The sequence below is a fragment of the Eublepharis macularius genome, chromosome 14 (genome assembly GCF_028583425.1).
Source record: "Eublepharis macularius isolate TG4126 chromosome 14, MPM_Emac_v1.0, whole genome shotgun sequence".
NCBI classification, from domain to species: domain Eukaryota; kingdom Metazoa; phylum Chordata; class Lepidosauria; order Squamata; family Eublepharidae; genus Eublepharis; species Eublepharis macularius.
The window spans coordinates 41,946,680-41,966,110 of record NC_072803.1 but is presented as its reverse complement, the minus strand read 5'-3'; the positions used below and the strand labels follow the sequence as shown (position 1 = coordinate 41,966,110).

The 19,431-nt window shown below is 45.2% G+C and overlaps 1 protein-coding gene across 1 annotated transcript in view; it reads left to right on the top strand.

Annotated features, from left to right (window-relative positions):
- Window positions 1–373: 373 nt before the first annotated feature.
- The window catches only part of LOC129341816 (carboxyl-terminal PDZ ligand of neuronal nitric oxide synthase protein-like), a 35,460-nt gene continuing 16,402 nt past the window's right edge, over window positions 374–19,431 (top strand). Inside the window, exons 1-2 of the mRNA XM_054997133.1 lie at window positions 374–607; window positions 8,548–8,619. Of these exons, the coding sequence (XP_054853108.1) occupies window positions 497–607; window positions 8,548–8,619 (183 nt within the window). The 5' untranslated portion in view covers window positions 374–496. The remainder of the gene's footprint in view (window positions 608–8,547; window positions 8,620–19,431) is intronic.

Below are 19,431 nucleotides of genomic sequence, written 5' to 3'. Positions count from 1 at the left end.
CGCTGTTTAGCATGACCCTAAGCGCATCTTTGCTTCCCGCTCCCCGGTACACACGCCCGGGCCTGCTGCAGCCTTAGGCGCCGAAGGCTCCACCGCGATCCCGGTTACCTGCCCCGCCCCGCCCCTCCTTCCACGGATCGCAAGTGCTTGGCCGGGAGCCTCTGCCACCACCCACCGCCCCAACAAGACAAGCGCACAGACGCGCGAAACGACGCCGCGGCCTGTGGCAGGCCCGGGAAGGCCAAGCGGGCCGCATCCCCTCGCCTCCCCTCCCAGAGGCTCGGCGCGGCCGCCTCCGCTCCACCCAGACGTCGCGCATCACAGAGGCGGAGCCTGGGGCCGCCGCGTCCTTCTCGGCTCCGGGCTAGCCGATTGCCCCGTCGGAGCGGCGCCGGCGCCTGTTGGCGTTCGGCGAGTGTGGCCGTCGGGGCGGCAGGTCGGCGATGCAGTTGCTGCCGGCGCTTCGCGGGGAGGCCCGGCCGCCGCCTCCGCCGCCATGCCGGTCAAGCTCAAGAACCGTTACAACCTGGTGGACGACGCGGGCGACTCGCGAGTGCCGCTGCACAACGAGGAAGCCTTCCAGCACGGCATCCACTTCCAGGCCAAGGTGAGTCTCGGCCGCCGGGCAGGCGCCCACGGTGCGCTCCGGCCCTGCCCTTTTGCGCTCAGCAGCCCGGGGAGCTGAGACGCAGCCCGAGCCCCTGCGGTCGTAAAGGCAAGAGGTCCTGCGAGCATGTGCAGAGAGCCCCATCGCCGGGTCCCTCGCCGCCTTGGAGTCCGGGGCTGCGAGCCCATCTTGGATATCTTTACGTGGAAGTAAATCCCGCTGGGCTGAACTCAACGGGGTTTACTTCCAGAGAAGCGCGCGTCGGACTCTGGCGCTCGCTCGCAGCCAGTTGAGAAGGCAGGAGCCCCGCAGAAAGAGATGCACCCCCCTCCTCCGCGCCCCGTTTCATGCTGAAATTTCCCCCTTAAAGTTTTAGCTTGTTGCGTGGGGAACGGAGGAGGCGATGCCCCCCCCCCCCGCCCAGTTAAGGGCTCTAGCTTGCGATCTGATATATGTTTCTACCTGGCTGGTTCGTCGGTATTGGGAGCTTCGGTAGGCGCCTGCAAGCCCCTTGGACCAGTGGTTGCCGGATTCTGCCCCTTTCCCTATAGTTCATTGCCACATGATGCATTAAGGAAAGGACGGCAGGTCTTGTCTAAGGCTGCCAGTCATGTTCAGCGGCAGCCAAGCCTCTAGGATCAACGACTGGCTGCCCTGCTGTGCTTGAGCACTCCAGGAGCATCTGATGGCCCCTGGTGGAAACAAGATGCTGGGCTGGCTGGATGTTTGGTTTGATTCTGTAGGCTTTAGAGAAGTTGCTTCCATGGAACGTGCAGGTTGCTCCTCTCCGTGTGGCTCTTTCTGCACACATAAGCACAACCGAAAGAGGCCAGTAGCGTGGGGCTTCTGGGGGCCATGTTAAAAACTGGGGATTTGGTTTCACCTCTGTGCAGCATTGGGAACTTGCTGTTCCCAGGCCAATGCTGGGCCTGGCAGTCAAAATACATTTATCTCAAAATCTGCAATCAGGTTTACAAAGGAGAAGCATAGCCAAGGAACAAAAATCCATGCCAACAATTTTTTATTGTGTTCTAATGATCTGAAGCCAAGCGCACTTTGGGAGGGAAATGAAGCGCAGAGTAGAAGGTCTTTTAAAAGGTCATAACGGTTGTGTGATTTTGTTCAGTATAAACTGGCTTGGCCTTGGGTTTTATTTTTAATCTCCTGAGTTTTCGAAATGTAAATGAATTGGAAACCTTCCTGCAAGATTAATTAAGGCCCTGATCCGGGGGGCGGGGGGATGTATTCCAGTCTGTGGGAAATGTTTCATGATCCTAAGTGCTAGCTTTAAGTTTTTAAGGAGCTTCTGTCAAGCACCAATCCTGTATAGGGTTGTAACTATATCTTAAGATTTCTACAAGCAATGTTCTTACCTGCTCAGGCAACCAGGGTTGAGTACCATTGTGGGTTTTCTAACTGGCTTTGATGCTCTGATAGATGAAAAGGTCATTATTCTACCACCTCACTTTTACACTTTCCTATAGAAAACGTAGTGTTGCTGCAGCTGCCAATAGTTTTTTTTTTAAATAAAAAAACTGGTAATGGCCACACTAATATCATTATATCGATATGCCAGTTGCCTGTTTTTCAAGAACCTCAAAAGGCTCCCTGGTGGCATGGGGGGCGGGGCGGGGAATGGCTGCTTTGGGGCTGATCATAGAAAAAGGCGGCTGGGACTGGGAAAATCCAGACTTTCCTGGCCATGCAGCAGCCTGCCTGGCTTTGTTGTAATCTTTCCCAAAACAGTGCAGCAAAAGAGATTTGGGAAAGATCACACAGAAGTTGAAGAAAAGCTGGGTGATGCACAGAAAGGGCGGGGGGGGGACTCCTCCTGGGCATCAAATCATCCATATGGAAACAACCTAAAGTCCCATGCAACTCCAAGGCTTGCGTCCATTGTCACAAGTGGAACTCTGTCCATTCAGAGAGTGACTTGTTTTGTTTGAGTTGCACTGTTGCTACCGCTTTTACTCTACCACAACCTTTAATCTGAGTAGCAGCTACAAAAGGGATGGGCGCTGGGGGTGGGGGTGGCCAGAATTGCTTTGTGCGAAGGTAGTTTGAAATCTTGGTTTTCCAGATGAAGAGACAGAATCCATCCCTGGTGGAGCAAGAAAGGGGGCTGCATTCCAATAAGGCCTTCTGTCCTTGGCCTCCTACATGCCAATCCATCAGTGTGAAGGGAGCCCCTCCCAAATTGCTGCAGGATATGGGGGAGGACTGCATGCAAACAGGCTGTGGGAGGTGACACTGGCTCACCATCAGGAGGGCAGAGAGAGGCTTTAAATGCTTGAGATTGTCGTGCTGGGTCTCTCTCCTTATCAAGGTGCCATAGATGGTTTGGGCCAGCCTCTTTCGATTTGAAATGGGCACTGCACTTGAATGACCTTCCTGCCCCACCACCGTTTCCTCAATGAATGCATGCCCAAGTGCTTGAATGCACTCCCCATTTAAGTTTAGGGTGGGGAGGGGGATGCAAAGGGATGCTTCCTTAGGATTGTTCTTAAAGTTTAAAAAATAGTGTGTATTTAATAACCATGGGCAACAGGGATTGCTTCGGTTATTATGGATCATATATGCTGCTTCATGTGGCAGAAAATGAACCTTAAAAGGTTCTTCCCGTTGGCTATTCCCTCTCTCCTCTGTAGGACTTTAGATGGTTAGCTCCTGAGCATCTTAAATTGCATTTGTGGGATTTGTTTTCTAATACTGTAAAGAAGTATGCCAAAGGCACTGATGGTATTGTATAAGCAAATTATTAATAAATGGTTGCGGTGGGAAGACAATGACAGGGAATGGCTATTGTCCGCCTTGAGCAGCTTATAAACTTCCTGCAAGCGCTGGACACAACAGTGTCGGCTCAGACTTGGACCTTTGACCTGGCCTAGGAGGGCAGTTATTTTCTTGAAACAGAGCGTTTGTTTGTTTGTTTGTTTGTTTGTTTGTTTGTTTGTTTGTTTGTTTGTTTGTTTGTCACTGAGACTCAAGGTGGATTACACAGTGTAAGAGTAGTACAGTCAATTTCAAGGACATTTCCATAAACAATGCCATAGGGTAAATAAACACAAGTTTACAAAGACATAGTGTAATGATTTTAAGTGTGTGTGTGTGTGTCTTTAAATGGTTGGTGTGGTACAGATGAAGAGAGGGTGAAAGAGAGGGATGAGTGATTGATATGATTGGCTGATGACTGAGAGTGTGGGCGGAGTGAATGCAGTTTTCAGTTACTGAAGAGAAAAGATTCAGTCTGGGGAAAGCAGGCAAACTGTGTGCAGCCTGAGCAAGTCTAAGCGTTTCTGAGAGAAATATAACCTGTGTGGAAGCCTGAACTGTTTGTGAAAGAACATTCAGTCAGGGCAAGAGAGGCAAACTGTGTGTGCGCCTGAGAGAAAGTCTTATGTGTATTTGAGTGAGAAATTGATATCTGAAGCAGACAAACTGTGCAGCCTGAGAGAAGATCTGAGTGACTGTGTCTATGAAAAGAAACTTTAAGAACAAATGACATGCTTTTGAAACCATCAAGCTTAAGAAACACTATGAAACCAATATGCTTCTTGTAAAAATAAAAGTTTATTTTGTTTTGTTTTATCCCAAAGTATATGTCATTCCTATATATCCCAATCCTATCCTCGGGGCCACATAGTCCCACGAAGGAGCCTGACGCTTGGGCACATTATTAAAAGGGAAATTTAAATTATTTTGGAATATAATTCCTGGTGGCAGCAATTTACCCAGAAGGTGTAAAAGAAGAAAAGGTTTAAAGGCAAAATCTAACTGAGAGAAAGAAAGAGGTTGAAACACATAGCATTAGCAAGAATCCAATATGGAGTTGAAGAAATGCTGAAACAGAACATAAACAATTCTAGGACTGACATTAGACAACATGAAGCACAGGTAGCTCATGGGAGCACATGTTTAAAACAGCAGATTGTATGTAAGGCAACAGAGTTTTGAAGTCGCATCCAAGACCCTCTCCCTACAATACAGAATCCTTTTTGAATAATTCAGTTCTGCGTTGTTTGCAGAAAGCCAGGAGAGCGGGGGCTCTCCTGACCTCCTCAGGCAGGCCGTTCCACAGGGTAGGGGCCACAACGGAGAAAGCCCATGTACAGGCTGCTGTTAATTTCACCCATACGCAAGGTGGCACCTGCAGGAGACCCTGTTCAGATGAGTGAAGTTGGGATGCCTAGCCCAGCACTACCTACTCCAGCTGGAAGGAAGATCTCCCAGGGCTGCAACAGATGGTTTAGCCCACCCTGCTACCTTCCTTCAAAGAGGTGCCCAGAATCAAAGCCAGGCCTTTCTCCCTGCAAAGTGAGTGTTCAACCACCAAGCAATCTTCTTATTTCCAAGAGTGGACTCAGAGGACCTGGAAAGTTACATTTTAGCAGTGGGGGAGGCAGTGCAAGGAGAACAAATGGGGTGGAGGGTTTCTCTGTTGCCTGCACTTGGGAAAGGTCTGTTATTCTCCAAATCAGAAACTGGGTAAAGAAAATCCAGGGTGCCCATCAGGCCTCTTCATGAAAGCTGGAGACCCCTTTAGGGGTATAGAAACAGAGGACCATTTCAGACCACTGAGAATCTCTCTTTCCCTTGTCAGCCCTGTTATGAAGGTTTATATCTTAACTGCATTGCTAAGCTGCGAGTCCTTTGGGGAAAGAAGCAGGGTGCTAATGGCAGGGGAGGAGGATCCCACTTTGAAGGAAATCCCTCTCTCCCGCAGCACTACCTGCTACAGAGTTCTTTCTTTGGCTTGCCCCCCCCTCCGCCCCCTTTCCACTCAAGCTAAGCTTTGTTTATTTAAATATTTGTTTAGACAGCCTACAACAGTTCTCCTCTCTTCCGTTTTATCCTTACAAGCACCATCCTCCTGTGAGGTAGGCTCAGCTGAGAGACAGTGACTGGCCCAAGGTACCCCAGCAAGCTTTCATGACTGCAATGGGCTTCAAACATGGGTCTCCCAGATTCTAGTCTGACACTAACCACTATGCTGCATTTTTTGAGACAACTCATTTGGGAGAAAGAGGAGCAGCAGCGCCACCAACCTGATTTTAATTTTTTTTTTATTCTAAAATTTCTACTCCATTTGCTAGCCCTGGCATTTTGCAAAAGCTTATCTATATAAAATCATCAATAAAATTATGAATGCATCGTCAGCTAATAATAATGCGCTTATATACCACTCTTCTAGACAAATTAGTGCCTCAGCCAGAACAGTGAACAAGTTAGTATTATTATTATCCCCATAATACCACTGGGGGAGCTGGGGCTGAAAGGAGTGGCTTACCCATGGCCACCTACTGAGCTCTTGGCAGTAGTGGGATTTGAATCAGTAGAGTGCTGATTCACAGCTGAACCACTTAACTACTGAGCTACAGCAGCGCTCTATATCTTGGAACTAGTCTTTTCTTCCTTAGAAATCCTGTATCCCACCTTCTCAAGGCTTGTGGCTGCCAGTAAAATACATTTTTTAAAAAAAACCAGCAACAAATAGGCTCAGTTTAAAATAACAGCCTTGTAAACTGGAAAGAGCAAGGCAGACTGAGAGACTGAAATACAAATGAGGAAGGTCCTCTGTTATAGAAATGTAAAGTATTATTGCTGATCTTAAAACATCTTGTATACACTAGTGGCCAAAATTGTGGAAACCTTTTGGAAAAAGTGTATTTTTGAGGTTTGATGGCTCATAACACCACTTATTTTTGGAGTAATACCATAAAATTACATATCAATGGAAAGATAATTTAATCAAGAATGTAATGCGATAACTTTTATGAAGGAAATTTTTTTTAGAACAGTAGTTATAAAGAAGAAAATTGGAACACATAGAAAAAATGAGTTATACCACAATTCTCACCATGTCAGTTAATACTTAGTTGGGTAACCTTTTGCTTTAATTACGGCCTTACAACGCCTTCCCATGGAGTGAACCAAGTTTTTTAGTTCTGCAGCTGTTATAATGTGAAACCACGATTGAGTTATTGTTTCTATTAATTGCATTTTATTGCTGGGTTGCTTCTCACTAACCAGTTTCTTTAGTCGGCTCATAGGTTTTCAATGGGGTTAAGGTCTGGGCTACTCCCAGGACATTCCAACAGTGGAATATGATTAGCTTGAAACCACTGTTTGTACACAGCAGCAACATGACATGGAGCTGAATCTTGTTGAAATATAAATGCTTCGTTATCTTGGAAAAGATCACGTGTGGAAGGCTTCAGTTTGGGCTCAAGTATTTCATTTATGTATTTTGGGGCATTTATATTGCCATTTATCACGCAAATTCTGCCCACACCTTTTGATGTCATACAACCCCATATCATAACACTAACTGGGTGTTTCACAGTAGGTGTAATGCAATCAGGATGCAAATCTTCTCCGATTCTTCTTCTCACGTATTTTATGCCATCACTACCAAACAGAGAGATTTTGGTCTCATCACTCCAAATAACACTGTCCCATTGTTCCGCTGTCCAGTTAACATGGGTTTTAGCCCAGTTTAATCTTTTCAACCTTTGTTTGAGAGATAACAATGTTTTTTTCATGGAATTCTAGCATTAAGACCAAATTCCTCCAGTCTGCGCCGAACAGTCCTTGCACTCAACTTCACATTGAATTGCGCCATTTCGTTCTGCATACACCCTGATGATTTTCTTCTGTCACCTAGGCTCAGTCTCTCAATTCTTCTATCATCCCTTGCTTGTGTGCACCTTTTCCTGCCTTTACCAGTCTGGTTTTGTAGTGACTGAGTTGCCTTATACCTCTTCAAAAACTTAGAAATGCCACCTTTGGTTAAGTTTCCACCAATTTTTCTTCTAATTTCTTCATAACTGTAGCCTTGTTCACTTAATAGTACTATTTTACATCGCTTTCTGGGTGACCAGTCAACTCTTTGTACCATTTCTTTAATTGTATTACGTTTTACAAGTTTACTCATGCTCATTGGCTACATTCAAATGAAGGAAAGCTACTTCATATCAACCTAAGCAAGTTGTGCTTCCTTTTCTTGGTTATTTGGCTATAACATTTGATAGAATACAGATAATTGAACAAACTTTGTTGTATTACATTCTTGATTAAATTATCTTTCCATTGATATATAATTTTATGGTATTACTCCAAAAAAAAGTGGTGTTATGAGCCATCAAACCTCAAAAATGCACTTTTTCCAAAAGGTTTCCACAATTTTGGCCACTAGTGTAGAGGTACACCCACAAGCATAGAAACACCCTCCCCAATAAGCAATCAGAAGAGGGGGGCTTCACATCCTTTCCCAAGGACCATCCATACATCACTGGGGAGGTCCTGACTGCAATTGCTTTGGAGTTATGGAAAGGCTTTGTTGCAAGCCCCAGGTGCCTTCCCCTTGCACGGCACAAGTGCATAGAACAAGGTCTGGCATGAGAAAGGTAAATGACGGTGGGGCTCAAAAAGGGGAGTTGGTCCCTGAAATGTGTGGGACCCAGGCCATGACGGAGCATCAGCTACACAATAGGCTGAGCGTATTCCGCCTCCCTCCATTTGCCTGGAGACTGGTAGCATTAGATCCACCAAGAACAGTCGTGATCTCTCTCTCTCTCTCTCTCTCTCTCTCTCTCTCTCTCTCTCTCTCTCTCTCTCTTTGTTAATTAGAAAAGTTTTGGACATCTTAAATCAGGAAAACATTCCTATAGTTACTAATTAGGCCATCTGCTTATAATTCATCCTCCCTGATTCAGAGGCTCCAGTGCACATGCAGAACTCCACACCAGTTGCACTTTCCCTGTTTCCGAGTTTCAGTGCTTGGGAGTTTTTTATGTATGTTGTTATGCACACGTGCGTGTATAGTTCACTCACTGCGCTGTAGCCAATGGAGTGATTATTACTTGAATAGAGCTCTGCTGCCCTGAAAATGTTGTGTTTAACCAATTGTTGGAATTCACATTTTCTGTCTGTCTTTCTAGTACATCGGAAGCTTGGACGTGCCAAGACCCAACAGCCGTGTGGAGATCGTCACAGCAATGAGAAGGATCCGGGTGAGTCAGTGCGTGTGTGCACCCCTCCTTTTCTGCTGGCAATATTTTCTTCTAGTAGGAAGAGATTTGATGAAACGGAAACTGGGAAGGAAGGCAATGTTCTCTTGTTCCCATTTCCATTCTCCCCTCCACACACATGCACAAAGCCTCCCCCATCTTCTTTTGTACAAATGGCCATCTCCACCAGAAGGCTTGCTGGCAAAGCTCCACTTTCTGCCTCTGCTCTCAAGCCATGGATGGGCTCCATTCCTGAACAAAAGCAAGAATTATCCAAGCAGCATGTGGACTGCTAGCTTGGAATGAATGAAGCCAGCTAAGGAGGCGGGCACATGTTCCTCAAAGGCCTCTGGCCAGGTGGCTGCATCGTCAGTTTCCGGCTCTACATTCAGTTGGTGTTTTCTTCGTTCCCCCTGCCTGTATTGAGGCAAGGGGGAGACAAAGCTGCTTTTTCCCTATCCAGTTTTGAGAAATCATCCTTCGCTGGATGAACATAGCCTGCCGTATGAGCTGGCAAGCTTCATACATTTACCAGACTATCATGGGTTTGTGTAGGAGCACGTGAATATAACCAGTGTCAGTGGCCCATATGCTTCGTTTGCAGAAGATCTCAGTGTGGATTCCTGACATCTCCAATTAAAGGGTGTTAGGAAAGACCTTTCTCTGCCTCCGTGCCTGGAGAGACACTGCCAGCCAGAGGAGTCAAAGCACTCCTGTATGTTTTGATGGTTCCTTAGCTTGCTGGTAAAGCACGTGTCAGAGGTCCCAGTTTCAATTTCCTGCTAATAAATTTTGGTTGGAAAAGAGCTGGGAGACAAAATAGGTAGCCCTGCACTAGAAAGACTCTGCAGAAGGCAGCAGCCTCCAGCCCATCATGTGCCCAACAGACATCCTGCTATTTTTGCTGTGCTATGCAGGTGACAAAAACAAGGCCATCTTGAGCTGCATTCAGCTAACTGAGTCACACAAGCCTTGCACCTCTAGGCCATGCCAACCTGCTTTGGTGTGATTGAAAACATAATTTCACCTCCTTTGACTTTCCTGCTGTTTGTGCCTAAGCAGGCACCTCCGTTGCCTGTTTCTTTGAGTAGGGCAGGGGGAGTCTCAGTGGAGTAAAGGTGTACACCCCATTCTTCAACCACTGTCAGTACTCACAGGCTTACTCTGACAACTGGAAAAGCAAACAGCACAAGGGGGGGACCTGTGTGTGCTTTTGCTCTACCTACTCCTCTGATGCTTCATCAGTTGGCATCCTATAATCCCATGATCAGCCATGCTGAATAGCTTTGTGAAGCTGCCATCTTGTGCTCTGGGCCAGCTATTTCCTCCCCACTCCTTTATTCTTTACAGAAGGGCTTTTGCAGTTTAAAGAGACCGGAGCTTTTCCACACTTCCCAGCCAAGTAAAAACGAATGTGGTTATCCACTGCTAGCAGCAGTTACTAGTTACCATTAATAAGAGTCCAATCAGAACACTTGGTAGCACTGAGGCAGGGAGAGAAAGAGGATACCTCAGGAAAGCTTACGGGGTAAGCTACACTAGAAATCTAAGTCAGTTTCAAATCTGGTTAACCTTTGTGTCCCTGTCAAGACAACCTGGGAAGTGTAGTTCTGTGAACAGACTTAAGTGATCTCTAAAAGAGGTCTCAAGCCCCCTGCAACAGATTTTCCCCAGAGTTTGTGGGAGGAAGCAGCGCCAATTAAACTGGTTTCTGTCTTGCTGTGTGTGTACATTTTCTTGCATCAGATTTGCCAGCCGTTCAGGTGTTGGCCAAATGAAGAGAGCAGACCAAATTGCACAACTGAAAGGGGGGGGGGAGGTAGACATTTAAATAAGCCATTGGTGACAAGATTTGTTACAGTGTTGCATGATGGCGCTGTCACCTGCAGGGTTCAAAGCGTGGGATACTAAAATCATGTAGCTGATGCGTCTGAACACACAAAGCTGCCTTATACTGAGTCAGTTCCTTGCTCTATCAAGGACAGCTTTGTCTACTCTGACTGGCAGAAGCTCTCTGGGGACACAAGTCACATCATCTGCTACCTGATCCTTTTAACTGGGGATGCCAGAGATTGAACCTGGAGACTCTTTGTGGAAAGCAGATGCTGTACTATTAAACTACAGCCCCTCTAGTTCTTTTGAATTCGATCTCAATCTCTTTTCTCCCTCCACCTCAATTTTTAGAAAATTGGACACATTCAAGGAGGCCTGTTAATGGCTGTTTGCTAAATGGAACCTCCATTTATAGACATAGTATACCTCTGAATATACTGAAGACAAAACAACAGAAGTGGACCATTGCTTTCATGTCCTTCTAAGCACATGGCTGATCATCACTGGAAATAGCATGCTGGGCTAGATGAATCTTTGCCAAACAAATTATTTGCTTAAACCACAAAGAACCTTGAAGCAACTTAAAGAATAGCACACTTTTATAGCATGAGCTTCTGAAGTCAAGAGCAGATTTAATATATTTGTACCACCATTTATCAGCTGAGACTAACTCCTAGATCCTCAGAGATATATGAGTGGGCTGCTAAGATGATGTACATATGTGGTTGTATCTTCATATGAAGGGAAGTGCTTTTGCAAAACAAAATTACAAAACGAGTGAACACAAGTCAATACTAAGCAGAGATACCTGACATGAACCAGCATAGTGGCATAAAGGGGCATCAAGCCGCACCATCATCGTGGGTCCTTGTTTTTATCGTGGTGGTGGAGAATGTCATCAGGTAATAGCTGATCAGGTTTTCATGGCAAGAGACTAACAGAGGCGGTTTGCTGTTGCCTGCCTCCACAACCTGGTCTTTATTGACGGTCTCCCATCCAATTATTAACTGTGGCTGACCCTGCTTAGCTTCTGAGATCTGGTAACTGATAAGTTTTAGACCATGTCTCTAACAGGACACAACTGCTGAGTTGGGGTGAAGAGATAATTCATCCCAGAGTGAATCCCACAAACATGTCATTTCTGAAGCTAGCTAAAAGCATAATGCAGCCAGGAGCTCAGCTGCTAGTTTGCTTCTGTAGCTTTAAAAGCATCAATATGCAAGGCAGCCGCCAGGCAAGCCTCACAGCTCTCTTGTTCTCAGCCGACTGGGACAGCTTCTTGGCAGAAGTCAGAATCCACACCCCAAAGTAATCGTTCGTAAACTGAATAGTACTGTCTCTTCAGGAAATGGTTTCTTGCAAGTTGCTGGATTTTCATAATCCAAAATTCAATGTTTAAACCTACGCAGATCACCTTTGTGTCACACAGATGTACTTTTTGCATCACCCCAGTACAAAGGAGATTCAAATCATACATTAATCATAAAATGCTGAGGTTGGATTGACACCGTAAATCTACCTTGCACCATGCCCATCAATTTCTTCAGGAACTGGTACAAGCTTATCTAAGCCTGCCTTTCTGTTTTTCACGCCACCAGCAGGAGGAGGGCTGCAGACCCCTTTAAGGGGCATGTGAATTTGGCTAGAAATGTGAGAAAGGCACTGTTTCTTTCAAATGCATCAGTAGGATCCATCTGCCTCTCTCAGCATGCTGGGAACTTTGAAAGGTAGAGACTTAGGGCAGAAAAATAATAAAGTAGTATGGTGGTAGTTTTAGAGTGTTGGATTCTCAGAAACGTTCTCTTACAAAGCAGAGAGAGAGAGTGTGTGCGTGCGTGGAGAGTGGAGCAGAATGTAAATGTCATGGTTAGAAGCAGGGGAGGGGTCACTTGTGTCTTTCTGGGCTTGTCATTAAGGCAGAACTAAGCCTGCATTTTAATTTTTTCCCCCAATCCTCCCTCTGGATTATTATTAGCTGCTTGGAATTGCAGACTTTCATGTGATCTTGTCGGAGCTCCAGTTAATCCCCCACCCCTTTTCTAGACTTTGATGCTACTAACGATGCTGCTATTCCTGGCTGTTGAGTGTTAAATAGAGCTTAATATTAACCCAGCTCTCTGTGGGCCTATTATGATGCCAGTTTCTAGTGGGAGTCTGTTTTTTATGTATAAGGTAGCTTTAGTCACCAGCATTCACCAGTATATTTTTGGTGCTAGGGTAGTGATTGTAGAACTCTTTCTAAGGAGTTACCATCTTTATTAACACTTCTGGTATTAAATTCCAGAAGAGTAGATAAGAACATAAGAGTCCTGCTGGATCAGTCCGTGGTTTGCTTCTAACAGTGGCCAACCAATTGCCCTGGGAGGCCAATAAACAGGGCATAGAGACTAAGGCTTTCTCCTGATGATGCCTCTTGGTCCTGGTATTCAGACCAGTGGTTGGTCCCAGGACACTGCCCGAGTAGGCATTTGAACCCCGGTCTCCCACTTTATGCCAGTACTCCATTCATTGTACCACACCAGTTCTCATTGAGTGCCAAATTAAATGCAAGAGAAGAACAGTGGAATGAGCAGGACTGTCATTTAAGTTCTGGCTTTGGACTGAGCCTTTCATGAATCGATAAAGCTGAAATTAAACGTAAACACTACCAAGCCTTGATGCAGGTTCCTTTTTGAGATCTACACTGGAAGCAAAGGCTGATTGCCAGTAACTGGAAATTCCACATATTCCTACAGCCATGATCCATCACTCTATTCATTGGTAAAAGGCAGTCTGAAATATTTTCTTCCCCATGTTCCCGAACCTGGTGAGCAGTTTTCCTGTTGCACGTAAACATGCTGTAGTCACCCTGGGCGTTGAAAAACAAAACAAGTGCAAAACGAGCAGATAACAAGGAACTATTATTACCTAAATTGGATTCATACATGGTGGAACCTTCAAATTGCAAACGCATGGGTGAGGGAGGGGGCACCCATATCTCCAGGCTTTCCTAGAGCCTTTTAAACTGGGTACCATTTTCTCTGTCTGCTGATGCCGTGGCGGGCCTCATGGGGCATCAATTTTGATAGCCTTCATCGATCTTGCTGCTGGGAGCAGCTGGCAGGCTACAGGGCTGAGACTCATGCATGACTGCGGTGTGCTAAAGAGAGCTGCTGCATAGTTACTAGCAAGAACCCAGTGCTCTTTGGGAATAGACAGCAGTTCGGCAGCCAGATTAAGAAGGGAAGGGGGGTAGGATTGATGGGCTATGCTCCTCTCCCCACTTTCTTGCCGACAAATTTCTGATGCCATAGACATCACCAACCTCACAGTCTTGTTTTGCTCCAGAGCTGGCAATTGGAGAGGTCAGCGCCCTTCAGGGGCCCCATTTGCTTACTCTCTAGAATACATACATTGCTCTGGTGCAGATATCACCAAAGTTTTGCTTAACCCCAAGGCCAGATCAGAAGGGCCACCACAAAATGCACAGAAAAACAAAATTTCCGTGGGAATCCTTGTCACTGAAATGTGGGATATAAATATTTTAAGTTAAAACAAAACCTCCTTTATGTTGATTACAGCGGTGGAGAGAATGGACCAAGCTGTGCTGTCTGGTGGCTGTGGTAAACCCCAGGTCTCAAGCATTCATGAGCCAGACAGCTGGCCATGGACAGGATGCGTGCATGCCACAAAGGTGTGTGAATGTAGAGATGCTGAAGAATGTGGCATAGGTCACAGGAGCCATCTCTCAAGAAACTCAGCTTTTATTTTAAAGTTAAAATAGGTTTTTGACCCTTGTGATTGCAAAGATAAGATGAAGAACATATGGACAATAGCTAGTGAGATCAAGAGAAGTCAGATGGGTGGCTGAAACAGATTTCCGTTGGTCAAGGGCGTGGGGCTTCCCAATTATTAGCAAGAACAGAATAAATTGTGCCAATTTTGTGATTGCGGAAAGCACAATTTGCTTTGTATCTGCTGTTGCTTATTTTTTGGCCCAGAGTCCTGTGTGCAGAGTCTACATCCAGGTTACACCTGAGCAAGGAGCAGCCTGTCCCTTGGCTTTTTCTGCTGTGTTGCCTTCAAATCGGTTTATACACACTTGCCCTCCTTAATTTGCTAAGAGCGAGACAGTGAGATTGCTCCTGAGACAGGGGAGGCCGTGCAACTTAATTCTTCTGCGGAGGAGTGTACTCCACAGCCAGCTTTTTCTAAAGAGGTGTGTGCACATTTGTGCAGAGTAAGGGTATAGCAGCTGCACACACACGCATATGCACACACAAGGTCCTAGATTTGCCACAGACCAGGGGGTAAAACAGTGCTGGGCTCTCCTGATGACATCTTCTGCAAACAAATGTGTGTCTTATGATCCTTGATACTGGCTATTGTGCTAAATAGTTATGAGAATTGTATTGTATTCCACAAAAGGAATAGGGCTTCTCTCCCTTTGGGAGTAGGCAACAGCAGCAGCAGCAGCAAAGAGATGGATCAAAGTGATGCAACTGTGCTTCTAAGCCAGAGTCTGCCTTCTGCCGATCAGGTTGAGCTCTTTTATGGATTCTCTGCAACACAGCAACTGTTGTCATCTCTCAAGAACAAAGGTGGTAGCGGTGAGATAGAGGACATTCCTTTTTGGAATGTCCTCTGAAGCAAAAACTGAGGGAATGGAATGTAAATATTTCAAACACACACTGGTTTGTCAGACAAAATGACAAGTTTCCTTTAAACATTTATATCCCACTTTTCTTCCCAGTGGGGGGCCCAAAACAGTTTACAACAGTTATCCCCTCTTCCATTTCTTTCTCTCAACAACCTTCTGTAGTGGGTTATTCTGAGTGCGTGTGACTGGCCAAAGGCCAGTGAGCTTTTGTGGCAGAGTTGGGATTCGAACCTGGGTCTCCCAGATCCTAGTTCAGTATTCTAATCACTACACACCATGCTGGCTAGCCAAAAAGGTAAATTGCTAATACATGCACAGACTTGTGAAACTGAGGCCAGAGTGGGGGAAGATGTGCCATAGTCTGATCCTTTTAGCAACAGCAGGGCAATAGCAGCTACTTTCTCAGCCAAGATCTGGGATAAGATGCAAACTAATGTGAAACAGCAGTTTGGAAAATAAAATTTTAAAAATTATACTCCTTCTTTGGTGGCTACATATCTCAAATGTGCAATAACTACATTTGGCAAGATAAAAATATCTGGGATAAGAATTAAGATTTTACTCAGACCTAGATTGAGCAAAGAAATGAGGGTTTCTCATTTTTTCTCTCTCCGCATAACCCTTTCTATGTGTCATGCTGCATGATCAGTGCCCCATGATCTACACACTTGCGCCCTTCGTTTCACACACACTCCTCCCATGTTCTGCAAATCCCATTCTTTCTTCCCCACCCCGTTCCGAAGTGGATATACTGTGCTGGCGTAACCACCCTCTGCTTTTGGGACTGCCTGTTGTGATTTCTTGTTATGGGGGTGGTTAATCCAGAATGAGAAAGCTGCTCCTTCTGTCTGAAGTGTTAATAAACCAAAGGTGCTTTGTGTGGGGAAGGGGGGACAAGCAAGGTTTTTTTCACATCTGAATGATAGGAACTAAATGTAGTTGAGGAGATTCTGATGCCCGAGATTACATTTGAACTTTGTACAGGAAACAAAAATGTGCAATGAAAAAAACCAGTTTTAATAAGCATCAGAATCTAGTAATTTAGCCACCCCTGGTCCTGCCTTCTGAAGCATTATATGTTTTCTAAATTGTTGCACAAGGTATCTGAAAGATTGTCTATAGAAATTAAGGGTTTCTTAAGAACAAACAGAGTGGGGGACACACACATTAAAGAATCAGAGTCTCCTCTTACATAGGGAAACCAAGGTTCAAATATACCAAATGGCTATGGGCAGCTCTCTCCATTAACAATTTATAAAACAGGAATACCAAGGACTATCAGAAAGAGATAGGGGGAAAAGACTGTACGTTATATAGGTTGCTTTTTACAAAGTCCATTGCTAACGTAACCCAAATTCTGTTTTGTGAATAAATTATGCAAATCCTGCGGATTTGTATCATACAGAAGACTGAATACTTTCCCCTAGCCCCCTATTTCTGTTTAGCCACCTCCTGAGACTCCAGCAAGCATTTTCAGGCTTATCTTTTCAGCAATAAGAGCAAGCAACTTGATTTCATTTTAAAAGATTTTTATTTTAAAAACAGAGCCATGATCCATCTGTAACAGACAAGGCCAAAGTTGGTTCCCAGTTTCCAATATCATCAGTATTTGTGGCTGGAGAATAAGGAACCGGGAATCAAATTCAGCCTTATCTGGATAGACAGCCTCCACTGCCTATCGCAATGATTGGCATTTCAGTAGTCAAGAAAATGCTGCAGGGTTATGAGATCAGGTTTCACAGATGATTGACAGCAGATGGGCTCATGGATCAGTCCACAATACATGTTGTCTCTAAGCAGTGGTGACCTTTTAATGCCTGGCTAAGAATTGTCAAAGCTTGAGTTCCTAAAAGCAGAGATGGTTTCCAGGCCAGCAGTGCTGCAGTTGTGCATGAATGATGATCTGGTTTAGAATAAGGTTTAAGAAATGAAACAACTGATACGGGTTTGCCAAGTGCATTCAAGGAGAGTATGTGCACAGCTTCCTTTCTTAGGACACCTGGCAGCATCATTATCTTTTCCTGTATTCTCAGAATAATCCCTATGGAAGAATGCCCAAGTGTGGCTCCGAGATGGAGCACCACGTTCCCTTGCATCTGCAAATCACCCACCAGGCTTTCCTCGAAAATGTCACCACCTTTAGAATGTTTAATAGTTTGGTTGCCCTTCCACTGTATTTCCACTTTGCAGCGCTTCCACCTGCAGAGGTGAGGTGGGGGTGACCAGAGACAGAGCTTTTTCAGTGGTAGCACTTTGCCCTTTGGAACATCTCCTCCTTGAGGCTTGCCTTTCTTTTTCTTTAGGCACCCTAGTCAAAACATTTCTCTTTTCCTAGGCTGGGATTCCATCTTTTTAAAACTGTTTTATGGTCTGCTTGTAACCCGAGGACTGTTTTATCAATATCATTTTAGATGCCCAGACTGTTTTTATTGGTATTTGGAATTGATTTGGATTTGTTTTTATTGTCTGCTTGTCTTGTTTATGGCTGTGAGTGCCTTAGGCAAGTGTGGAAAGGTTCTGTACAAATTTTCTAAATAAATGACTCCCACAGTCATGCTTCTACAGTAAAGTAAGAAGCAAAAAGGATTGATTTCAAGGCCCTCAAACAATGCCAGTTATTTCACCAATATTGGCTATAAAACATAACAACCAAAAAGTTGCATCCCTACAGAGTAAGGCTCTGGGAACATGTGCTATTTGCACAGCACTACAATGCATGCAATGCATCACAAAAGTAATCTGTGGGCAGAAGGGAACTGCAAGATCAGGACCCTACTTTGGGAAGGGAGTTGCTCAGTGGCAAGCTCCTCCCACCTCTCCCCAGCCTCTCAAGACTCAAGGGCCTTGGCTGCATAGACCTTGCCGCCCAGATCAGGTGACTTAGGACTGAAAGTTCGCAGGATGCAAAAAAGAGCAGCAGTCATTGGTTCCTGGAGGACAGCACTCCAAAAAGTGGGGCTGACTGCAATCTCGGGTAGGCTGAGAGGAGAAGTCACTCAACAGTTGATCTTTCAAAAGAGTTCAGTAGTAGATAACCTCCACCTTCTGAGGTGGTGTATTGCCAAGTACCAGATGCTGGAGATAAGCCACAGAGTAAGGCCCCCATCCTCACAACTTGCTTGTGGTCACTACTGGAAAGAGGCATCCTCTTCTAGGTCTGATCCAGCAATGCAGACCTCACGTACTTGTGCCAAGGCAACATGATCACCACAAAATCTAAAATTAATACTGTTTCTACAGTGAGGTCAATTGAACGTAATCGAATAAGAGTGGCCGACGCATCATTGAGTTTACAGTCAATACCTTGACAGTGAACAAGAAGGGGGCAGACAGGGAAGCAGTGGAGGACTCTGAACAAATCACAGTTTCTGCTACTGCAATGACATTGGGAGTAGCCACAGAATGGGTGCCAAGCCCCCTCCCCTAAAAGGGGCACTGGATACCAACTGGCTTGCACCAGCCACTGCGGTAGCTGATAGTCAGGGTTAAACTTTAATGATGTATATGTAGCAACAACTTTATTATAGAACATCCCAGTGCTGAGGTTCTTATGAATAAAATACAACTAGATAATGATCACCCCGTCCAATCCCATTTGGAAATCTAGTGGCTTTCTCCACACATCCAAACTGTGTGCAATCTTGGCAGTCAGCTGAAATGGGGTTCAAAATGCATTGCTGACTCTAAGGCAGCCTTGCAAGCCTTTCACTTGCATATGTAACTAAGACAGAAACAGCTCATAGCACAGCTATTTTTCAGTTGCTTTGTAAGGTAGAAAGCACCATTTTATTGCAGTGGCAGTGATAGTGGCAGGCAGCTCTAATTTTAACCAGGCCTATGAACTGGGGAATGGTGGTGTGAATGGCTTCCTATGTTTCATGGCCCAAAATATTCAGCCTCTGCACACACAGCATATCCTCCAACTGCCTGCCCTACTACCAATGGTTGGGTCTTGGGGATCTAAGTAGAATGTTCCTTGTACCAGAGGAAAGCGCTGCCATTAGAGAAATAGATTTGGCGGATCCAGCACATTTCCTATGATAACGTGGGAACCTTTCTAAGAAAACATGCTAGCTTTACTTGTTGGACAGGTCCAGATTTTTGGTTTCGTCTGGCTTGGCTCATTTGGAGCCAAGCATCTTTCCATGGTGTCTCTCTTCTTGGCTTGTGGCATATTGTGTAATGGATTTAATCATTTGAACTAGGTGTGGAGGGATGAGATAAATAGGTGATCCTAGCTTGGAGTGAGGTAGGACTGGGAAACTTCCCAGTACATGGCGTTGTGGCCATGAAAATGAAGGAAATTATCTTTCCTCTAGGTTTTCCATAGCAGAAGGTATGTA